This window comes from Melanerpes formicivorus, unplaced genomic scaffold (genome assembly GCF_026170545.1).
Source record: "Melanerpes formicivorus ecotype bairdi unplaced genomic scaffold, bMelFor1.0.p_v2 SCAF_41, whole genome shotgun sequence".
Lineage (NCBI taxonomy): Eukaryota > Metazoa > Chordata > Aves > Piciformes > Picidae > Melanerpes > Melanerpes formicivorus.
Window position 1 is genome coordinate 5,658,907 of NW_027142393.1, and position 23,129 is coordinate 5,682,035.

The window sequence follows — 23,129 nt, forward strand, 5'->3', positions numbered from 1 at the left end:
CTCCCCTTTTCTCTCCAAATAATTTCTTTTATTCCTCATCTTTCCTGCCCTCTCCCAAATTTTCAGAACAAACCTCATCCCAAATGTCTAAAAATCTTTTGTCTTGTATTTGCTACAACTGCTAAACCAGAAAAAAAAGCAAGCATACAAACAAAAAACAACCAAACAACAACAACAAAAAGGATGTGTACATGCATCTTATTGCTGGCTTTTGTTGTTGGATTTTGTGGGGTTTTGTTTGGGTGGGTTTTGTTCTGGATTCAGCATCTGATCACTGGAGAAATGTGTGTTTGAAATAGTTCACACTAAAATGAATATAAGCAGCTATTAATGCCCAACACATTCTCATGCTAATCACTTCAGATCTTTAATAATCTATATTGTATCAGCAATATATGCGAAAGTAAATCATCATTTCATGCAGCTAAAACTATCTAATGTAGGCCATTTCAGTGCTGAATCAAATAATTTCAATGTCAGAAGTCACAGCTGTCTCACCAAATAAGCAGGATTCAGACTGAAATTCATTCCAGTGTCTGTATTGTGTTCACTGTGCCTTGTAGAGAGCATAACAGTTCAACCCATACAATCACTGAGCACAGTAAACGCATCAACTACTAGAGTGGAAGCAGCCCCACATGGAAAAGGGACTGAGGAGGTGAAGCACCTTCTTGCTGAACATCCTGTATTATACATTGGACAGATTTACCTGGCATGATCCCATTGAAAATGAAACAGATCCCAATGAAACCTGTCAGTCTGGCACCACAGTTTATTTTTCCATCTTCCACAGGCCAGTGAAAGGCTGCAACCAGGAGGTTTGTGTGCTTGGCTAGAAATACCAGAAAGCCCTAAGTGACAGCACTGGCTTTACATCAGGGCTCTTTAGTGAAATCCATATCTCCAGGACAGTTGTTGCCACTGGTGTGCCTTGACCATCTTCAGCTGCTCTGCTATTGCAGTGCCAGTATGGACCTGGTCCACAAATGGCTCTGCAGATGCAACATCATAAAAATTAAGTGAAAATACAAGGAGAGGGAAGCAGTGCCATTAAATGGAGTTGAGTGTAGGGGCAGCAGCAACCAACCACAGCATGCACAGAAGGTATGAGGTCACTACTCTGGTAACTGGATTTAGGAGATCCTGAAGTCACAGCAAGCTCAAGATATCCCACTGAGCAATCACTCAAATGATCGGCCATCCTGAGCTGCCGCTCTTTCCAGCTGTACTGAGAAGCTGAGATTTGTCTGCTTGGTCTGTAGAGAGTTCTTGAATGAAGATGATAAAATCATGATGATGTGGCACTTGGTGCCATGGTTTAGTAATCATGAAGTCTTGGGTGACAGGTTGGACTCGATGATCTTTCAGTTCTTTTCCAACCTTACTGGTTCTATGATTCCATGAATTGTTCTGGGTTAGACTTAGGAAATGCTCAGGTGTCTGCAGCAGCTGGAGTGGTTATGCACCATCAACTGCTTACCAAGTTAGACATTCATAGACCAGTGCAGAATGAACTGGGTATTAGAGCTCACTTATAACAGCAAATATTAATATCTGTTTCTTAACAGGATACAAAAATACTGAACTAAACTGAGTCACGTGTAAGTGTGAAAACCCTTATTTCAGCTGTTACCAGCTTGTGCCTGGTGGTTTGCTTTGGATCAAGAAGTTAACTCACGGCTCAACCACTATTGACTCATCTTGTCATTAAAAACCACCTTCCCATCTCTTTCTTCACTGCATCCAGGCTTTCTTAACTCTTCCATTACCTGACACTTTAGTTCAGGAGGAGCAGGTTTAGAAAAGTCACAAGTAGTTGTCAGGAAATCTAGCAACAGCTCTCCATCCTTGTTCCCCTCAATAAAGCAGCTCGCTATGTCCAAGTGGGATGGGAGCTTCTGGACCTGATACTTCATCCCAGCTGAATCCAGAATCCTTTTGATGTCATCAGAGGAGATGTAAGTGCAGATACCTTCTAAAGGGAAGGAAGTTTCATACTTCCTCCACAGCCTTTTCCAGCCTCTGTTTTCTGAGAGACAAACCACCAGAAAAATGCTCAGGAATCAGGAAAATCACCATTTGAAGAAATTTCTGATTATCTGGGGCTTTTAGCAGTAGTTCTAGTTATGAATAGGATCTCTCCAGAGCGGGGATGTATACTGAGGCATGGTGGCCACAGCTACCTCCTTCGTTCTGTGCCTCAGAGTTGGGGGCTGCCAGAGGGGATGGACACATTACCTACCCCGGAGGTCCAGCACCTCCCACCTAGCCACCACCTGAGGCCAAAGCAGTTCAATGAACTGAATCCTTCCCCCTTCTGCTCCCAACCTGCTACATTCCTCTTCTTCATGCACACAGAAAATTTCTCACAAGGACATCTTTACAGTCCACATATTGAATATGAGCTATTGAGTGCCATTTCTTGTTTAAAACTACTGCCTAGATTTCAGCTGCCTGATCTTCTTCCATGCCCAGGTGACTGCCTGCTGGATGTGGGGAAGGCTGTGGCTGTAGTCTGCCTGGACTTCAGCAAGGCCTTTGACACCGTCTTCCACAGCAAACTCCTGGCCAAGCTGTCAGCCCCTGGCTTGGACAGCAGCTCTCTGAGCTGGGTTAGGAACTGTCTGGAGGCTGAGCCCAGAGAGTGGTGGTGAATGGTGCCACAGCCAGCTGGCAGCCAGGCACCAGTGGTGTGCCCCAGGGATCAGTGCTGGGCCCCATCCTCTTTAACATCTTTATTGATGATCTGGATGAGGGCATTGAGTCCATCATCAGTAAGTTTGCAGATGACACCAAGCTGGAGGCAGGAGTTGATCTGTTAGAGGGTAGGAGAGCCCTGCAGAGGGACCTTGCCAGGCTGGACAGAAGGGCAGAGGCCAAGGGCATGAGATTGAACACATCCAAGTGCCAGGTTCTGCACATTGGCCACAGCAACCCCAGGCAGTGCTTCAGGCTGGGGTCAGCGTGGCTAAGAGCAGCCAGGCAGAGAGGGACCTGGGGGTACTGGTTGATGGTAGGCTGAACATGAGCCAGCAGTGTGCCCAGGCAGCCAAGAGGGCCAATGGCATCCTGGCCTGCATCAGGAACAGTGTGGCCAGCAGGAGCAGGGAGGTCATTCTGCCCCTGTACACTGCACTGGTTAGGCCACACCTTGAGTCCTGTGTCCAGTTCTGGGCCCCTCAGTTCAGGAAAGATGTTGAGATGCTGGAAGGTGTCCAGAGAAGGGCAACAAAGCTGGGGAGGGGTCTGGAGCACAGCCCTGTGAGGAGAGGCTGAGGGAGCTGGGGTTGCTTAGCCTGGAGAAGAGGAGGCTCAGGGGTGACCTTATTGCTCTCTACAACTACCTGAAGAGAGGTTGTGGACAGATAGAGGTTGGTCTCTTCTCCCAGGCAACCAGCACCAGAACAAGAGGACACAGTCTCAAGCTGCGCCAGGGGAGGTTTAGGCTGGAGGTTTGGAAGAAATTCTACACAGAGAGATTGCCCATTGGAATGTGCTGCCCAGGGAGGTGGTGGAGTCACCACCACTGGAAGTGTTTATGAGGAGACTTGATAGGCTGCTTGGTTTAGTTGATTAGATGTTGTTGGATGATGGGTTGGACTTGATCTTGAAGGTCTCTTCCAACCTGGTCTGGTCTATTCTATTCTATTCTAATTTTGAAAGACCAAATCTTCTCCTGTTCCTTCACTTAGAAATGGTTGAGCTACACGTGAGCTTCATTGAAACACTCATTACCAGTAAACCGTCTCTCTGCTCTGTGAAATATGTGGGGTACCCTATCATATTGTCCATGTAGTTGGATGAGTGGAGAAAAGGCTGAGATGCAGTGACCCTGGGATGAAGGTGTGCCGCCCTTGCAGCCTTCAGCCTTTTCTCCCATCATGCTCACATGCTTGTTGGGCATGGGCAGTGAAAAGGCTGTGTCTCATCTCAAGCGGATCTTCCTTGCAGTGCCATAAGGACCTTTTGGTTGTGTACTCTTAGCAAAGATGAAGAATGAGGAAGTAAAAGGTTCCTGCACCACCACCACCACAGTCACCTCCAGAAGTAAGCCCATGCCAAGCCCACGTTTGTGCATGCACCTCTTCTCAAGGGGCATTTTGCAAAGAAAACCAGCTGGGTAAGCTGAAACCTCCCCAGACGTGTTTACCCCTCTCTGTTGTCCCTCGGCCTGGATATCTGAATCAGCATGTCTGCTATAGATGATTTGTAACGGGATCACCCAGCATGACTGGACAGGATGAAAGTACTTTGAGCCTAATGAGCAGCTCTTGAGAGTTGTGACTATAAATCTCCGTACCTACTAAAACAAGTTGCTTGGCAGTTTTGCAAATGCTTTATCTGCAAACAGTCATTTACAGTCAAACAAACAGTTTGGTGTTTAGAAGAGGGGCAACAACATTTTCTTTCACCTGGTGGAAATTGAATGCAGAGAACTAATTGTAGCAAATGTGCTGGTGTCAGTGTTGTGTGACTCAGTGCCAGCTCTGAGCCCAGTAATTATACACTACCTGAATGCAGCATTATTGTAATAGCTCTCCACAGGCTCAGCATCTGGCACTGCTTTTGTTCTCAAGGCCATGCAAACACCTTCTCTAAAATACGTTAAACCAGCAGCACACAGCACATGCCACTCGCCTGCTCTCGGGGTAGAACAGGAGGGATTGCAGCCCTCACCGACTGACCAAGCTCTCTCCTATCGATGCTGTTCCCAGACTGGTTTTTAATTAACACATCCTAATGTGTTTGTGCTGGAGATGACATTACCTTCATTTTGTGCTGCTTATCTTTGAGCAGCTCTTTTTGCTTCAGTGCTCATTTTCACAGCACTTCTTCCTGCCCCTCTCTATACTTTCCTTTCTCCTTCCTTTCCTCTCTGCTATTCTGAGCCTTACTGCTCTCTTCCATTTGTATCAGGCTGTTATCAGGAGAAGTGTGGCTAGCAGGTCGAGGGAGGTGATCCTCCCCCTCTACTCAGCCCTGGTGAGACCCCCCCTGGAGTACTGTGTCCAGTTCTGGAGCCCCTATTACAAGAGGGATGTGGAGGTGCTGGAACGTGTCCAGAGAAGGGCCACAAGGATGATCAGAGGGCTGGAGCACCTCTCCTATGAGGACAGACTGAAGGAGTTGGGGCTGTTCAGTCTGCAGAAGAGAAGGCTCCGAGGTGACCTAATTGTGGCCTTCCAGTATCTGAAGGGGGCCTACAGGAAGGCTGGGGAGGGACTGCTCAGGATCTCAGGTAGTGATAGGACTGGGGGGAATGGAACGAAGATGGAGGTGGGGAGATTCAGGCTGGATGTGAGGAGGAAGTTCTTCCCCATGAGAGTGGTGAAGCCCTGGAATGGGTTGTCCAGGGAGGTGGTCGAGGCCCTGTCCCTGGAGGTGTTTAAGCCCAGGCTGGATGAGGCTCTGTCCAGCCTGATCTAGTGTGGGGTGTCCCTGCCCATGGCAGGGGGGTTGGAACTAGATGATCCTTGTGGTCCCTTCCAACCCTGAATGATACTATGATACTGTGATACTATGATTTTAGTTCTGGCCCCAGCAATTTCTGCTCCACCAGAAAACACAGCATTGCCTGGCCCAGAGGACACTTCAGATACTTTTAATGACTTCAGGTTTTGAGGTATGTTAATTTTGAATAGACACATTGCTCCCTGTATTGACATTTTATGAATATCCAGAGGGACAGCTTAAGCAACCAGAAAAGTTTCAATTAACTATAAGCAGGTAATCAGCAATCATCTGATACTGTGATCTGTTCTCATTCAGCCAAAGAACAAGAACAGTATCTCACATCATTTGAAATACAGATTTCTTGTAGGGAAATGCTTGAAAACATTTTAAACCAAAAACATTTTGGAGATTAAATAAATTCAGGTCAGAGAAGTGTCACTTGTTTGTGGATGCTTCATGATCACACAAAAAAAGGAACTTCATCAAACACGTGACAGTTTGCAGTCATGGCCAAATTGAATGAAAAGTTAAGCTTAAACCTCTGAACAAATAACACAACATTGCTGATAAAGCTGTCAGGTGTGACTGTTTACACAACTAAAATGTCCACAGCTTTGTAAGGCAAATTACAGGCTTTCTGGGCTCAAATTAGACCCCACCACTGCAGTCTGTAGGTACCTTCCCCACAGCATTCAAAGGCTGTTGTTTACTCTTTTGCCTTTTCCCGCTGGACTGACCACAGAGCACCTCTTTGACATCTGAAACAGCCTAAGAATGCTGTTCTCCACCCAAAAGGGCTAATATTAGGGAAATGGGTAGATTGAGAAGCAAATGAACCATACATGCTCCAACACCTGCTATATGGCATGAATGAGCCCTGGCATAGCTGTTTGCATGATGCCTCAAGCCTCCAGGAGCACAACAACATGGTGCCCATCCTGAAAAGCCTTTTGCAGGAAATAGCAAAGGCTGAAGGAGCCCCTGCGGGTGATAAATACGAGACAGAGCCTCTTGCCCGCCTCAGGGCTATCTGCTGCTGTCCATCATTGGCCAGGCTGTAGGATGGGGAAGGGCAAGAAAAAGGCATTTTGTGCCCATCAGTTTGCTGGCTCACAGAGCCTTCAGCTTTGCCATCTGCAGCACAGAGCTGCACAAATGTAGACAGCAAGCAGATTTCAATGGATGTAGATGAGTGGACACCATTTGCTAGACAGCCAGTACACCTCTATAGGTGAGAAAGGAAGTTTGAAGTAAAAAGATGCATTGGCTTATAGCTGCTCTGTGTTGAACCAAGAGGAAGCCCAGATGTCCATGCAGCCCTTGCCCAGCTGAGCAGCACTGCTGGAGCAGCTCTCACCTGAGCCCACAATAATGAGGAGCCTCGCCTGGGTTTCCAGGGAGCTGTGGAAATATTGGATAGTTGCTGGGATGTCTTTCACATAATACAGCACCTGGAAAAAGCAGAGATGCAGTCCTGGTGAATATTATACCTGGTACCTGTAGGTAAAAGAGACCAAACTGGGGCAGTCATGTCAGAGGAGCAGCAGGACCATAAGACACCTTAGCATAAGTCCAGGCAGTGGGCTCATGCTGCGAGCTCAGGGCTGTCACCTCCTTCTCTGCTCTCTGGCTCTCCTAGGACCAAGCTCATTCCTTCATTAAACCAAGATAAAGACATTTGCCTTTCTCAGCACTGAAGATAACTTGCAATGGCTTCTGTAAAGTTGGAAATACATAGGCAGTTTCATGGAGAGGACAAGGAGCTTTGAGAACACAGGCTAAAACGTACTTCTAGGTGACTGCCACCCACAGCCTGGTTAACAGGGCTGCTGTGCTCAGGGCTGCTTTGCAGTAACTCATCTTTCATTTTTGCAGTTCCTTTACGCTTAAGTACTTCAAAATTCCAGGGAAATACACCCAGGCTTCTTCCCTTTAGATTGGCTAAGGAGGTTACACACTTCATGTGCACTTGTAGCAGCTAAATCTTTGACTAACTACTTTGCAGAGACCTTTACCTGGATCATGTGAATGAAGTCACATTTTTTAGACTTCTTTTCTGCATTCATTCAACTTTCAAATTCCTAAGATGTCTCCTTATGCCAGGTAAATTTTACATTCTCAAGGTCTGACATCTTAGCCACATGCTCTGAAATACAGGAGAAGGTAGGACAGACTTATGTCAATTGCAAATTCAGGACCAATTTCCATTCAGGACTTTAATACATACCAAAGTCATATTTAGGTAGGGAGTCTTGATACCAGTTTAACACAGCAGTTGAATGTTTAAGACTTTGGGTTTGTGTGTGAGAAAGGAACAACCTTCCAGTACCTGAAAGAAGCCCACAAGAAAGCTAGGGGAGGAGTTTTTACAAGGGGAATGGATCAAAGCTTAAGGAGGGCAAATTTAGACTGGAGATTAGAAAGGGATTTTTTGCAGTGGGGATGGCGAGACACTGGAGCAGGTTGGCCAAGGAGTTCATGGATGCCACCTCCCTGGAGGTGTTCAAGGCCAGGTTGGATGAGACGTTGAGCAACCTGGGCTGGTTCAAGGTGTCCCTGAGGAAAGCAGAAAGGTGGAGAAGAGGATTCAGGGAATAAGTTGTTCTGAGAGCTTGGCTCATCACTGCATTTTTTTTGCCTTTTACGGGAGCAAAACCGAGAGAGCATTTCATAGTTTAGGGGATGCTGGAATACTAATGTCCATCAGCTGGCATATGGAGCTCATCTCACTGCGCTCCTGCCTGGCGTCAGGGATTGCTCCAGGACAAACCCAGCCCTGGAGTGATTCCTGTGCTTCACTGGAGATAACATAAACTTCAAACTTAGATGGCCCAAAGGCAGACTGAGCCTTAGCTACAGAACATATCCATGATTTGCTAAAACCAGTGCCTTTACACCACTAACCACAATTAGGACGTACCCACATCAGACAGATGAGAAATGCTCCATCAGTGCTTATCTCCACTCTTTTGTAGTTGGAAATGGGCCACCCCTTTCAGACTGCTATTCTGTTCACTTCCATTTATCAGTCACGGCCCCAGGACTTGCAGTTGGGATTTAGTTTGCTCTTTTAAACTCAGGCTTTATTCAGCAACAGTTCAAGTCACCATCACAAATAATCTGGTGGAGTCTGGTTCACTTCAATTGCTAGACAGCCTGCAAGGAGACGCTAGAAAGAAAACTGAATTGCTTGCCAGGGTGGACTTTTGAAGCCAAAATTTCAGAAAGGGCAAAGTCATTCTTGTTATGGTAAGTTTCTGCCCAAAGGTTCATCTGAAACCACAACACATCATCCTAACCATTTTGAAAAGGTTTCCTCAGTTTTCTGCTGAATTCAACCCAGACTCTTGTCTGGGTCAGAAGCTGCTTGTGTGGCTTTAACAGATGCCATCAAAACTGAATTGCCTGCCTTTGTGCCATGCAGGCAGTGGCAGCACAGCTCAGCTGTGGGGCCACCAACACTCCAACCACGGTCACCAAGGGATTTCACCTGCACACAAACCAGGAATGAAGGAAAGCCACATCCTGGACAAGCAGCTTTGAGGAGAGCCTCTGTCATACGACAACCTACGAGAAACCTCAGTTTGTCATCACTGCATGTCCCAGTGTGAAGTTCCTCTTGTGAGCATGGCTTCTCCTTCCCAAGGAGAAAGTATCTGCTTGGGCAGAAAAACACAAGTACTGAATCCTCAGAGGCACAGATAATGTTTCTAATTCTCCCTGGAAAAACTTAAGGCTCGGAAACCTCATTAATGATTACCTCCTGGGGACATGATTAATTACCAAATCAAGTTTAAAGAAAACGTTCAGATGAATATTTCATTTGTAGGTTAGCATAAAACTTAAAATAAGGACAACGACTTACATCTCCCTCCACTCTCTTCTACACAGAAACTCACTGCAGCAGGATGGGACTGCTGGGTGGCAGGGCAGGGGGGCCGCTAGGAGGATTCAGCACAAATCCAGTCTCTCATAGCCTACGGTCCACAGCCAGACAGCACAGCAATGCTATGTGCAAGTGCCCAACCTCTCCTGTAAACAGGTCAAATGTTCTGCTGCCCATTCTTCACCACCTCAGCCTGAAGTGATGTAAAACCTCCTGGGATTTTGCATGAGCCATCTTTCCAAAGATCAGGTCCATGTAACACAGAGACAGATACTAAAAATCTTGTGATTCCTGGAGGCCTTTGGTGCTTCCAGTGACTCTGAACCCCCAGCCCCCTCCACTGCAGAGAGAAAGGGGTTGCTACCATTTATAATCCATAAATAGTTTTTCTTTTGACTTCTACAAGTTGCTTTATACTGGAAATGTGTCTTTTTTAATTACTTGAGTAAGAGTTGGAGATTTACAGGGTGGTTTTGCAGTCTGCACTCTGCTTTGGAGCATTTCCAATGATGTAGACTGCTGATGAGGTTCCTTCATTACTGCCACATCCATTCAGCAGCCACCTTCTGGCATGGGCTGCTCATCCTGTACAGTGTAGATGGTGTCACTTCCAGACCTGGCCGTAATTACCTGACAAGATAAAGCCTGGTAGGTATTAGTCCAGTGCTAATCAAACTGTGGATTGATATTTAATGCTTACTTTGTAGGGCAGTTCAACCAACCCCCCCCGCTAACATTCAGTCCTCCTTGGAAAATGCTTGGTTTTCCTTCACAGATATTGCTCAGACCTTTGGGCTGGTAGAGGGAAACAAGCTCTAAGCCACAGAAAGTCTGTCCTGTTTCTTTTGGTTTCCTTTCCATGCTTTCTGATTCAAAAGATGGTGACTAATTCAGGGCAGCACTGTGAGGTTTAGCTGTTTGTTACTGGGAAAGGATTTTTAAGATATGCAAGAATTACCACGAGACGCTAAAATGTTCCCTTTGATGCTGGAGAAGGATCCTGATCCAGTGCAATATGAAGGAGAAAATCTTTATGAGGTGTGGCGATTTTACTCTGTTCCTATGCAATCACCCATCAGTTCCCACCTTGAGTAGCTTTTAAAGTCTGCCTAGCCCAAGCATTTGCCACACATTCTTTGCAGTGTGAGAGACTAAGATTTTAATGAGACCGAACACTGTTCAGAAGCAATGCTGGCACAGAAGCGTAATATCACTTCTTTATCTTTCAAGAGCCAATATTGACAAGAAAGAATTTGAATGTGGGGTCATCCAGTGTCATTCAGTCCTTTTTAATGCATTTGTCATACTCGATGTAAATTTAATTTGTTTAGTGGAAAAATACCTTTGTACATTGCGATTTGGTCACCGCTTGGTTCTATCACTTCATTGTTGATGGTAACCCCTGGATGTCTGGCTTGTACTTTGGAGAGGATCAGCAGGTCAATCTCACCTAGGGAAGCAGGAGACATGAAATACAAGATGAAAGCAAATTTAGGCAGATGTCATCTCCATTATCATCACATCCCCAGTTCTGAAGCCTGACACTTGTCCTTCATGTTCGAAAAGTGTGCCACACAGATACATGCAGCTGCCTTGTATTCTCACCTGGTTGCCACTGCAGGTTTAGCTCAAGGATTTGAGAAGAAGGTAAATCTCAGTTCCCACTATCTTAATTCCTCCCCTGTGACTACCACCATTGGTGCCAAGGGGAACCCAGACACGGGCTTGCACGTGGCTTGACTCCATGTTTTCTGGACATAGCCTCACCTCACAGCAGAAATCCTAAATGACTCTGATGGCTCTGGTTCTGGTGGTCCCACATCACCAGCAAACCTGCCATGATTTCTTAGGGGCCAAGCACCTCACTGGTGGGTGAGAGAGAAGAGAACGTGTGTTGACACTGCAACCAGGAGCAGCACTCGCGTCTGCCTGTCCTTGGTGCCCTGGGACCTTTTCCGTGAGAGTGATGAGCAGCGCACACCCTGCATGTCTTTCTCCAGCCCTGCTCATGGGTGGCCTATTTGTTTCATAATTTTATCCACAGCCTGAACCGACTTCACTTAGCTCTTTAGTATGCAAACAAGAGTCCTGAGGCACTTTGCAGTGGAATCAGTGGCAGCTTGCATTATCAACTGTTTGGCAATCAGGCCATCAAATTATTTGAACTCTCCAACACAATTACCTGCTAAAGGCTACCGCTATGTTCACCATTAAGTTTCTAATTAAGCATTTGATGGAACGGGATAGTTTATAGCTTTGTGGCAGCATTGATGACTTGCATGGTTTTTAACAGTACAGAGTCTGAACTTAATAAGGCAGCTGCTATAAGCAAAGGCAAGCTCTGTGGAGGGGGACTGCAGTGGGATATGATGCTACATTAAATGCTTTGCTTGTCTCCTGAGGTGGAAAAGCAGAAAGGAAACACCTTCCTTCCCTGTCCCCTCTCTGCAAATCACAGGGTCAGGCGGGTTCGGGGCAGCAGCTCTATCGCTGCCTTCTGACATCAGCCAGGGTTGGCGGGGGGGGATTTGGGAATTTGCTCCCTCATGGCTTCCCACAACGGGAACAAGCCAACAAGAATAGAATAGAATAAACCTGGTTGGAAGAGACCTTCAAGATCACCGCGTCCAACCTATCACCCAACACCACCTAATCAACAAACCATGCAACCAAGCACCCTGTCCAGTCTCCTCCTAAACACCTCCAGTGACGGCGATTCCACCACCTCCCCGGGCAGCCCATTCCAATGGGCAATCACTCTCTCTGTGTAAAACTTCCTCCTGACCTCCAGCCTGAACCTCCCCTGGCACAGCCTGAGACTGTGTCCTCTTGTTCTGGTGCTGGCTGCCTGGGAGAAGAGACCAACCTCTGCCTGTCTACAACCCCCCTTCAGGTAGTTGTAGAGAGCAATAAGGTCACCCCTGAGTCTCCTCTTCTCCAGGCTAAGCAACCCCAGCTCCCTCAGCCTCTCCTCACAGGGCTGTATTCCAAGACCCTCACCAACTTTGTTGCCCTTCTCTGGACTCGTTCCAGCAAGTCAACCTCCTTCCTAAACTGAGGGGCCCAGAACTGGACACAGTACTCGAGGTGTGGCCTAACCAGTGCAGTGTACAGGGGCAGAATGACCTCCCTGCTCCTGCTGGCCACACAGTTCTTGATGCAGGCCAGGATGCCATTGGCCCTCTTGGCTGCCTGGGCACACTGCTGGCTCATGTTCATCCTACCATCGACCAGCACCCCCAGGTCCCTCTCTGCCTGGCTGCTCTCCAGCCACTCTGACCCCAGCCTGTAGCACTGCATGGGGTTCCTGTGGCCAGTGTGCAGAACCTGGCACTTGGATGTTTTCAATCTCATGCCCTTGGACTCTGCCCATCTGTCCAGCCTGTCCAGGTCCCTCTGCAGAGCCTCTCTACCCTCCAGCAGATCAACTCCTGTCCCCAGCTTGGTGTCATCAGCAAATTTACTGATGATTGACTCAATGCCCTCATCCAGATCATCAATAAAGATGTTAAAGAGCACAGGGCCCAGCACTGATCCTTGGGGCACACCACTAGTGACTGGCTGCCAGCTGGATGTGGCACCATTCACCACCACTCTCTGGGCTCGGCCCTCCAGCCAGTTCCTAACCCATCGCAGTGTGCTCCCGTCCAAGCCATGGGCTGACAGCTTGGCCAGGAGTTTGCTATGGGGGACGGTGTCAAAGGCCTTGCTGAGGTCCAGGTAGACTATATCAACAGGCCTCCCCACATCCACCAGGCAGTCACCTGATCATAGAAGGAGATCAGGTTGGTCAGGCAGGACCTGCCCTTCCTAAATCCATGCTGGCTAGGCCTGATCCCTTGGCCATCCTGTAAGTGTTGTGTTATTGCACTCAGGATGACCTGTTCCATGATCTTGCCTGGCACTGAGGTCAGGCTGACAGGCCTGTAATTCCCTGGCTCATCCAACCGGCCCTTCTTATGGATGGGCATCACGTTGGCCAGCTTCCAGTCCTCTGGGACCTCTCCAGTGAGCCAGGACTGCTGGAAAATTATGGAGAGTGGCTTGGCAGCTCCTCTGACAGCTGAAGAAGCACGGTTTGGGGAATTTGGGGACTTTTTATACCAGAAAACAAGCTTTGCTTACACATTATTGTCCAACATATTCATCAGTTTCCTGGATGAAAGGGACAGTGTGTACCCTCAACAGCTTTGCTGATGACACAAAACTTGTGCCTGACACACCATCAGGCTGTGCTGCAGCAAGGTCTGAGCAGACTGGGGAGTTGGGTGGAGGAGCCTAGTGAAGCTCAACAAGGGCAAGTGTAGGGTCCTATACCTGGGGAGGAATAACCCCATGCATCAATACAGATTAGGGGTTAACCTGCTGGAAAGCAGCTCTGCGGAGAAGGACCTGGGAGTCCTGGTGGACAAGCAGCTCACCATGAGCCAGCCGTGTGCTCTTGTGACAAAGGCAGCAAACAGTGAATTAAAAACAATGTGACCAGCAGGTTTGAGGGAGGTTCTCCTCCCCCTCTACTCTGCCCTCCTAAAATTGATTAATCTGAAGTATTGTGTACAAATCTGGGCTCCTCAGTTCAAGAGAGACAGGGAAATACTGGAGAAAGTCCAGTGGAGGGCTACAAAGATGATGAAGGAAGCTGAAGCACCCCTCTTGCAAGCAGAGGCTGAGACTTGGTGCTGTTTAGCCTGGAGAAGACTGAGAGGAGATCTTCTCAATGTTGATTAATAGCTAAAAGACAGATGTAAAGAGTATGGGGCCAGAATCTTTCCAGTGGTGCCCAGGGATGGGACAAGGAGCAACAGGCACAAAATGTAGCACAGGAAGTTCTATCTGAACATGAGGAGAAACTTCTGCCTGGACACGTTCCTGTGCAACCTGATCTAGGTGAACCTGCTTTAGCAATAGAGGTTGGACTAGATGATTTCCAGAGGTTCCTTCCAAGCCCTGACATTCTGTGAGTCTATGGTTATTGATTCAACGTCCATCATGTTAATTTTTCAGTATCCAGGTTAGAGAGTTAAATAACTCACTAACTAAAGTAGTCTTGTTAAAACCTTTTGGTTTTGTTTTTGTTTGTTTGGAGAGCAATGTTCCTACTTCTCAGTCTGTCTGGTTCAGAACCATTGTCCACCATTCACAATTATGTGTACTTCTTAGGAGAGATTGACAAATAGAATCGAATAGAATAAACCAGGTTGGAAGAGACCTTCAAGATCATCGCGTCCAACCTATCACAAAGCTGAGCTTAGTCTTTGAAGATGGCACAACAAAAGCATTTAAACCAAGCTGACTAAATGCAAAATGTAAGTTTGATGACCTAACAGGCAGAGTGGAATCACAAACAACAGGCTTTAGTTAGGGGCAACTTGAGCAAGAAGCAGCCACTTAACGTCATTGTTTTTACACCCAGTGAGCTTCACATAAGAGACTTATTTCTTCTGATTTCTCCTGGACTACTTCTGCAGCTTATATTCAGCTTTGTTTTTTGGGGGGACAGTAGCTCCAGGAAGGGGTTGTGCATTGCTGTAGTCAGCAAATATCTACAGGCAAAGCAGAGGTCAGCTGAGGCTGTCGTGTAGCATGTCAGGGGGCAGCAGTGATGGGGAGTTACCCCCTCCGTAAATAGTTGCAAGGGAGAATAATTACAATTCTGAGGAATGTGAGACATTATAGTGCTGCTGGGGGGGGGTTGTTTGGTTCTCTGGGGGTGTTTTGTTGGTTTGTGTTTTACAAAAACACTTTGGGGCAGTTGAAGCCTCTCTCTGCCTTCACAGAGGCCTCTCATGGAGGACATAGATGAATCAAGACATTTTCAGACAATGTGGCCACAGACCGGTGAATGCATAGCATTATTTAAGTTCATAGCATACCTGCTCCACCACCAACACTGAGAATATTGATTGTAGACTTCCCATTTCCAATACTGAAAAAAATTAGGTGTACATTGTAAAAGAGCTACCCAGCAGAGAGTGCTACATCCATTTCATGCAGCGCCAGAGATCCCATGAAAGCTGAAGTCTGCAGGACAAAATCAAATGCAAGATGGACATGCACAAGCACGTCTGTGAGCTGGAAAGATGGATCACATTGAGAACTCTACTCTTTGGAGACTTCTGATTTCCAGTTATTTTGATAGTTTGTAAAGGAGTTCTGTGTTTATTATGAATGCACACAAGCAGCACCACATACATCTCCATGTCTGTGCTTTGAGGACCAGCGACCTCCCTGGGTCTAGACCAGCAGCTTAAAAGCCATTTGTAGAAGCTTTAGATTTTGGAAGATGGGAAGGAAGAGGGGACAGTGAAATACATTTGTAATCCCTTAGCAACACTTTGATAGATCCATGACACCCTGGCCACAGAGAAGGGCCTCCCTAGAACCAAGATTTGAGCCCAGCTGCCTGCTGCCTGAGCCAGCCCAGAAAGTGAGGGGTTCAGCAAAAAGCACACACCAGCAAACGAACCAGGAATGCTATTACAGGTGCTGGAGAGAGCCTGAATATTTACTGAGAATAGTACTTTACAAAGATTATTTCAGTTGAATTTCATGTTAGACGGCAACAGCTGTTACTGCATCTTTCATATGTTCAGGTTGATTCAGGGTAACCTGTATCTGCATGCAAGGAAACAATTCAGCCTTATCTCCTCCCTGCTAGGCAGGCTCCATCCTGAAGAGCAGCTGTTCAGTGGTGTGTGTAAAGGAAATCTCCAGCTAAGCCCTATCAGAGACCTACAGGCGGGACTGCTGATGGGGAACAGCAATCTGCCCCTTGCAGGCAGCCCCCTGAGCCTGGTTGAGCCCATTACCACCACAGGACCATGCCCCAGGCTCTCCTTCATCTCTCTGTGGCCACCTGCATGCTACCTTGCTATCACAGCTGGCAGCTGTGTCTCCAGGAACTCCCTCATGCTCTGGTGCTCGGTCGACTTGGCAAGGAAGACATTGAAAGATTGGACGTATCTGGCACGTTTGGAGACCAAACCATTCATGGGAGTTGCCATGCTGGGGGTTGGAAGGGTGCGGGAGCAGACATGCTGTTCTCTGCAGCTCTTCTTTCAGACCTAGAGAAGGAATAAAAAATACTGAAAGGGTAGCAGTCAGCACACACCTGGGCTTACTCCTCGGCCCTGCTACAGCACCTCAGAACACTTGAAAATGTGTTACGCAGTTCTGCAATAGAAACTGTAAATCAGGTCTGAGAAGTGAAAGGTAATAGATCAATCTGCACAGCATTTTTTAACTCTGCTGACACAGGGCTCTGCTTAAAAACAGTAAAAGGGTCTTTAGATGGTTCTTAAACTAAAGACAAATTCCCCTACTTCTTGAAGCTATGGAGAGGCTCCAAAGACTTGGTCTAGATTAGAAGAAAGTGCAGCACACATCTCCAGGGATGCTGCAAATGTCTCTATCTGTTTTTTAATCTTTTGATGTTCTTAAAGGGAGTGTTAATGGTGGGGTGAAAACAATAAAAACCTTATAAACACCCTCTTTCTTCTTCTGTTTCCTCTGAAGCATGATTCCCATGGGGTAAGCAGTTGAATTCATGAAAGCCATGTGATTTGGTGGAATGGATGTTGTGCTAAATGTGGTTTACACAGAGCCGGGAGCAGGGAAGGCAGTGTGCTGCCAGGAAACATCAGGGTGTACCCTGAAGAGTGCACACAGACATGTTCATCCCCTCTTAAACTGCAGTTTAAGTCCATCAAGTCTTATCTTGACTGGCAAAGAGAAAGAGGGACCCTCTTCTTGTCATGGGTTCCATGCTTAAGGACCCCCACTATGTTTCTTATCAAATCCTCTGGCTTTCCTGTAGAGGTTACGTCCCTGCCACCTCTTATTAGCTTTATTGCTCCTTTTGAATGGTCTCCAGCCAAGCCCTGTTGTTGAAGTGCAGCCCCCTCCCACCTGCTGGCATCCCTTGGCTTCAGCACAGCCAGGACAGCTTCCCTCACCCCGTGGACCTCCCATGCTCCTTGCCTTCTGTCATGATTTAACCTCAGCTGACAAGAAAGCACCAGACAGGCACTTGGTCACTACTCCCATGGGGGAGTGGGGAGGGGAGTCAGAAAAAAGGTAAAACTGGTGGGTTGAGATGAGAATAGATTAATAACTGATATAAACTATAATAATAATAGTAATATTGTAATGAGAAGCAAGATAACAAAGAGAGAGGGAGAAATAATCCCTGAGAAAGACAGTCCCCAAGCAGTGATCCTCCCCTCCTCAGCCACCTCCCCACAGTTTATGTACTGAGCATGACAAGCTGTGGTAGGGAATACCCCTTAGGCTAGTTCAGGTCAGTTGTCCTGATTTTGCTCCCTCCCAGCTTCTTGTGCACATCCTGCCAAAGGGAGAAGTTCTTGGCCTGTTGTTGGCCTTGCACTAAATCCACACCACAACATTATATGAGCTTCCAGGAGGAAAATTAACTCTACCCTAGCTGAAACCAGGACACCTTCTCTTGCGAGTGTGAGCACTGAAATACAAACTGTGTGCTTGTTTGGGACTAGCTGTCTTGTTCCTTTGAATTAGAATTCTGTTCTCTGTAGTGATCAAGTCCCTCCCATCTCCACACCAAATAACAGTTTTATCCCTGCTTCAAATCATGAGCATGAAAACGCATCAGGCTCACGTTCACACTCGTCATCACCTTCATCATCACCTCCCTTTCCGACAGCAGACTGCCGGCAACTTATCTGTCTAATTATCCAACCAGTTTCTCACCCACCTGTCTCATCGAGGCCACGTCTTCCTTACTTGCATATGAGAATGTCATGCAAGGTGTTGCCAACCCTGAAGTCCCTGCATATTCTTCTCCTCTATACACTGTGACAGTTATACCACTAGTGAAAACATGACTCTTGCTCAGTTTCTCCCTGACATCATCCCATTGCCTGGACATCACCTTATTCTCTTCCAGTTCCTCCTCAAAGGGCCAATTCTAGGGACCAGTCATCATGTTGAGCTCTCCCCTTTTCAATAGTAAGGTACACACTGCTTGGCTTTGACCACTTTCTTTTGCTGCTCAAGCCAAAGAGAAAGTTATGACATGTTTTGGGTTTACATCCCATGAGCTACATCTCTTTGCATCCTACAAGACTCCTGCAGGAAGATGCACAGTGAAGACTGGCAGCTATACATGTTGCTACCAGAGCCATTAGATCAGTTAGCAATGCCTGCTACTTGCTGGCCTTGGGTCAGTCCTGAAGGCCATGGTCACCTCCAGAACAGGACCCAAGGTATGACATTCCACCAGTATCACTGCCAAGGCAGACCCCCCGACCCTCTCAGACAGTATGGATGCTTAAAAGGGAAAAACCAGAAAACCTGAGTGTGTTGAAGAGCAGAGATGGAAAAGGCCTGGTAGCAAGTAGAGGGGAGAGCTTTAAGAACCTTTCTGGGTCCCGGAGTGACACAGGATGGTGACAGTCCCCCATGGCCACAAAGCTCACTCCACTGCTGCCTGCTTCAGTGGGCCTGGCCACGTTACTCGACAGAGGTGATCTGGCCCATGCATTATACAAACAGACCAACAAGTTGCGGCTGAATTGACTCTGTGAGCTGAAGGATCGCAGCTCGGGCTCTCAGCGTGGTGTCTGCTGCTCATATCACTACCCACAGCTGCCACGTGTGAGCCTCAGACTTGACAACCTCAGGTCGCTTTCCCAGAAGAGCAATGCTTGAACCCCATCAAAATCCCAAGTAACTGGGAGAAATCAAGAATTTACTTTGCCAGAGGGTGTAGGGAATGTACCTTGGGTGAGAATTACTCACTGCTAGCCCACCCTGAAAATGAAAGGGTACATTCCTTGTTTACCCACTCCTCTGCCCGACTTCTCACCTTCTACTTCCGTATAAAGAGGCTTTGCCATTTGCCACTATCATATTTTATTACTTTCAATCTTGAAAAAAAATATTTTGCTGTTAATAAGGGACATTTAGATAATCAACTTTTTTCCTACCCTCCCTCTGCTTCCTGTGATTTAATTTGCCATGTCCTCTGCTTGGCAGTCTCTAATGAGCAGCTGAGATTGGTTTCATACTAGGTGCAGGTCAAGGAATTTGTCTCATTCATTTTGTTATGCTTTTGGCCATTTGAATCTGCCCCGTTTATTTAATTAGGTGTTTTGCTGTTTGAACTGTGACCAGTTAACTTTAAACATGAGTAAAGAGAGGGAAGAAAAGGCTTTTGTTCCGAGTCAGGCTGATAGAAATGTTTGGATAATATTGCTGGCTTGGGCACGTCCCCTTGGGTGATAATGCCAAGTTATACATAGCTCCCTAAAAAGACTGAGGAGCTCAGAAACAGACTCTGTGTTTATGCTGCAGTTAAGTGACCCACCCCTGCTTTGTGCTGGCAGTAGCAGAATTAGACCTGCTTTAAACTCGCTGTAAAACCCTTTAGCCCTTCCCCATGAAGCCAGAAAGCAAAGTGAGCATGCCCTCAGCCCCAAACTACTTGCAGCAGGAGCTTGGGCGTATTAGCACAGGATTAGGTCTTACGGCTGAGTGGCCGCAAAACAGGGTCCCTCCTGGAGGAGAGGAATGGATCCGACAAGCTGGTGCTCACCTGCAGCAGCCACACTTACTGTTGGCAGTCTGTGTTCCCGGGGCCACGGGCTCCCACGACGAGCTGCTGTCACACTGCTTGGGACAAGCTGGTGACCAGATGCCTTCCTGTGGCTGCTGCTACCCCACTCCCATGCTGCCACGTGGCAGCAGGGGCGAGTTTTTGCTGCCTGGAAAAGGAGCGGGCAGCATCATAACCACATTAGGCAGCATGCCTTCAGTTTAAACCCTGCCCGTCAGGCACACCCAGCACTCTATGCATGGTTCCTGCCAGCTGTCTCTCAAGACACACAGATTTCTATCAAGGTATGTGTCCTTGTGTGAGCTAGAAGAGAACTAATACTGTCCAGTGATTGAACTCTTCACCTCAGGCTCTTCTTGTGCACTGCAGCTGACAGCAGATTCTCACAGGCAGGCCTGTGTCCCGTGCTGGGAGCACTCCGTTTGTGGGGCTGCTACCGAGGCTGGCTGTGCAGAAAGGCTCTTGCTCACACTTGCTCCTATGGAGACAAAGGTCACTGTTAAATCTTGGGTGCCACAGTGAAGGTGCAGTAAGAAAGAGTTGACCTCTGTGGGGGGGAGGAGCAGACCCTAAGCTGATCAACAAGGGATCTCATTCCATATAACTCATACTTGATATGAAGCTCAGGGATCACAAGGGTCAAACCTTGTCGTCGATGGCCAGCATCCGAGGAGAACTCTGTCCATTCCTGCCTTTGATCCCAGTTCCTGTGTTCCTGAACCCAGCTCCTGAGTCTCATTTGAGACTACCCCAGTGCCTGCAACAGCATCAGTGGTGTCAGTGACAGAATTGCCATCAGGGAATTTGGTTCCATATTGGGTTTATATGTCTTTGTGTATATTTCTCTCTCTCTTTTTTTTTAAATCAAAGCTGGTTTAGGGACTTGACCCCCAGCCCTCAGGTATTGATAGAGATTGATCAGATCCCCTCTCAGCCTTCTCCTCTCCAGACTAAACAGCCCCAGGGCTCTCAGTCTCTCCTCACAGTAGAGATGTTCAAGCACTCCAACCATCCTGCTGGCTCTCCCTTGGGCTCTCTCCAGCAGGTCTCTGTCTCTCTTGAACTGGAGAGCCCAGAACTGGACACAGCACACCAGCTGTGGTCTGAGCAGGGCAGAGCAGAGGGGGAGCAGAACCTCCCCAGCCCTGCTGGCCACACTTTTCTTGCTGCACCCCAGGATCCTATTTGGCTCTCTTAGCCACCAGGGCACATTGCTGCCCCATGCAGAACTTGCTGCCCACCAGCACTCCAAGGTCTTTCTCCATGGAGCTGCTTTCCAGCAGGGTCCTGGTGCCTGCTGTTATCCCTCCCCAGATGCAGGACCCTGCACTTGTCCTTACTGAACTCCATGAGGTTTGCCTGCAGCCAGCTCTCAGCCTGTCCAGGTCTCGTTGGATGGCTGCACAGCCTGAGGGGTGTCAGCCATCCCTCACCCCAGTTTGTTACCATCAGGAACTTGCTGAGGGTACTCTCCATCCTCTCCTCCAGGTTGTTAATAAAGACCTTGAGCAAAACTGGGCTCAGCACTGATCCCTGGGGGCCTCCACGTGCACTCTGTGCCACTGATGGCAGCCCTCTGAGCTCTGTTGTGGAGCCAGTTTGCAATCCACCTCACTGACCAACCCTCTGTGCCACATTTCTTGAGCTGTTCTGTGAGGATGTTATGGGAGACAGTATCAAAAGCCTTACTGAAGTCAAGATATATGACATCCACTGCTCTTCCCTCATCTACCCATTTGGTCATAAGTTCATAGAAGGCTGTCAGATTAGTCAGACAGGATCTCTCCTTGGTAAATCCATATTGGCTACTCCTGATAACTTTCTTGTCTTCCATGTGGTTAGAGATGACCTCCAGGATGAGCTGCTCCATCATCTTTCCAGGGATGGAGGTGAGGCTGACTGGTCTGTAGTTACCCAGGTCCTCCTTCTTGCCTTTTTTGAAGACGGGAGTGACATTTGCTTTCTTCCAGTCACAAGGCACCTCTCCTGTGCCACAGTGGAGCAAAGCTGAGCTTGGGAACAGGCAGGGGGTGGACCCTGTGTAACGTCCCTCCTGCCTTAATACAATCCAGGAGTCCAGAGTAAGTGGGTCGAATCTAGGAAACTGGCTTTTCAAGAGGCAGTGGGAAAGGCTGGGCAGGAAAGACCTGTATCTCTATCCTGTCACCAAAGTTCAAAAATCTATAGATGGAGCTAGATGGCGCTTAGAGATCCAGAAGTTTGTTTGGCTTGCCTCTGGATCTGATTTAATCACACTCAGCCAGCCTGATAAAGCAGAAGCCAGACTTTGTTTAACATCTGAAGAATTATTTCTGCTGTCTCCTAATAAAGCACACTGTTGTAAGCTGGAGTTGATAACTAGATGGCTGTGCTGGAGTAGCAAAATCTCATTTTACAGGACAACTGAACTGTCAGAGCCAAAGAGCAGACAGGTTATTGCTCATGCTCCTCCAAGACTGCCTTTATTAAAATGGAAATTTCCAAAGCCCTGCCTGCACACACACGGCCATGGTGCAGGGATGAGGGGACAGCCATGAGGCCATCGCTGCCACCCTCCTTGTGCAACTCAGTAGCTGCAGCCCATGCAAACCATGGTGCCCTGGGAGCACAGCTGGTACTGCCCCAGGTGAAGGGCTCCATATCTTCACAACTCCCATGCTCACCATGGCTTCGGGGTGGTTTTGGCAGGCTCGGCAGCCTCAGGCAGGTGCGATGCACTCCGTGGCCATGCCCCATGAGTTTCCCACGTGATTTTTTCTCCCTCTTCAAACCCAGCATAGGCTTCATCACCTTAAATGGAACCTTGCACACTTCGGGCTGCTGCAGCTCTTCATACAAGAGGGGCTCAGCACCCCAACCCCTGTCCAACCTGGCTGGACTCAGACCACTGAAACTGGTCCCTACTCTTAGGAATGGAATGGAATGGAATGGAATGGAATGGAATGGAATGGAATGGAATGGAATGGAATGGAATGGAATGGAATGGAATGGAATGGAATGGAATGGGAAAAGGAATAGGAATAGGAATGGGATAGGATAGAATAGAATAACAGAACTATTTCCATTGGAAGTAACCTACAATAACCACCCCCTCCTCTCCCCCATCTCCTCCCCCATATATATATATATATATATATAAATGGATAAAGATTAATGCCTGGCTATTTTCACTTTTTGTTGTTGTAATACACTGAG

At 47.6% G+C, this 23,129-nt stretch overlaps 2 protein-coding genes across 2 annotated transcripts in view; one reads left to right on the top strand and one right to left on the bottom strand.

The window, feature by feature from the left end:
- LOC137451311 (uncharacterized) overlaps positions 1-23,129 on the top strand; it is a 234,599-nt gene that overhangs the window by 168,846 nt on the left and 42,624 nt on the right. The gene's annotated exons all lie outside the window — the stretch shown is intronic.
- On the bottom strand, positions 1,689-19,996 carry LOC137451271 (histamine N-methyltransferase-like). Its single transcript, XM_068158664.1, is given in 7 exon segments — positions 1,689-2,029; positions 6,812-6,905; positions 7,470-7,600; positions 10,683-10,790; positions 15,214-15,266; positions 16,208-16,404; positions 19,933-19,996. Coding segments are annotated over 6 exon segments (864 nt in total). The 5' UTR covers positions 16,345-16,404; positions 19,933-19,996.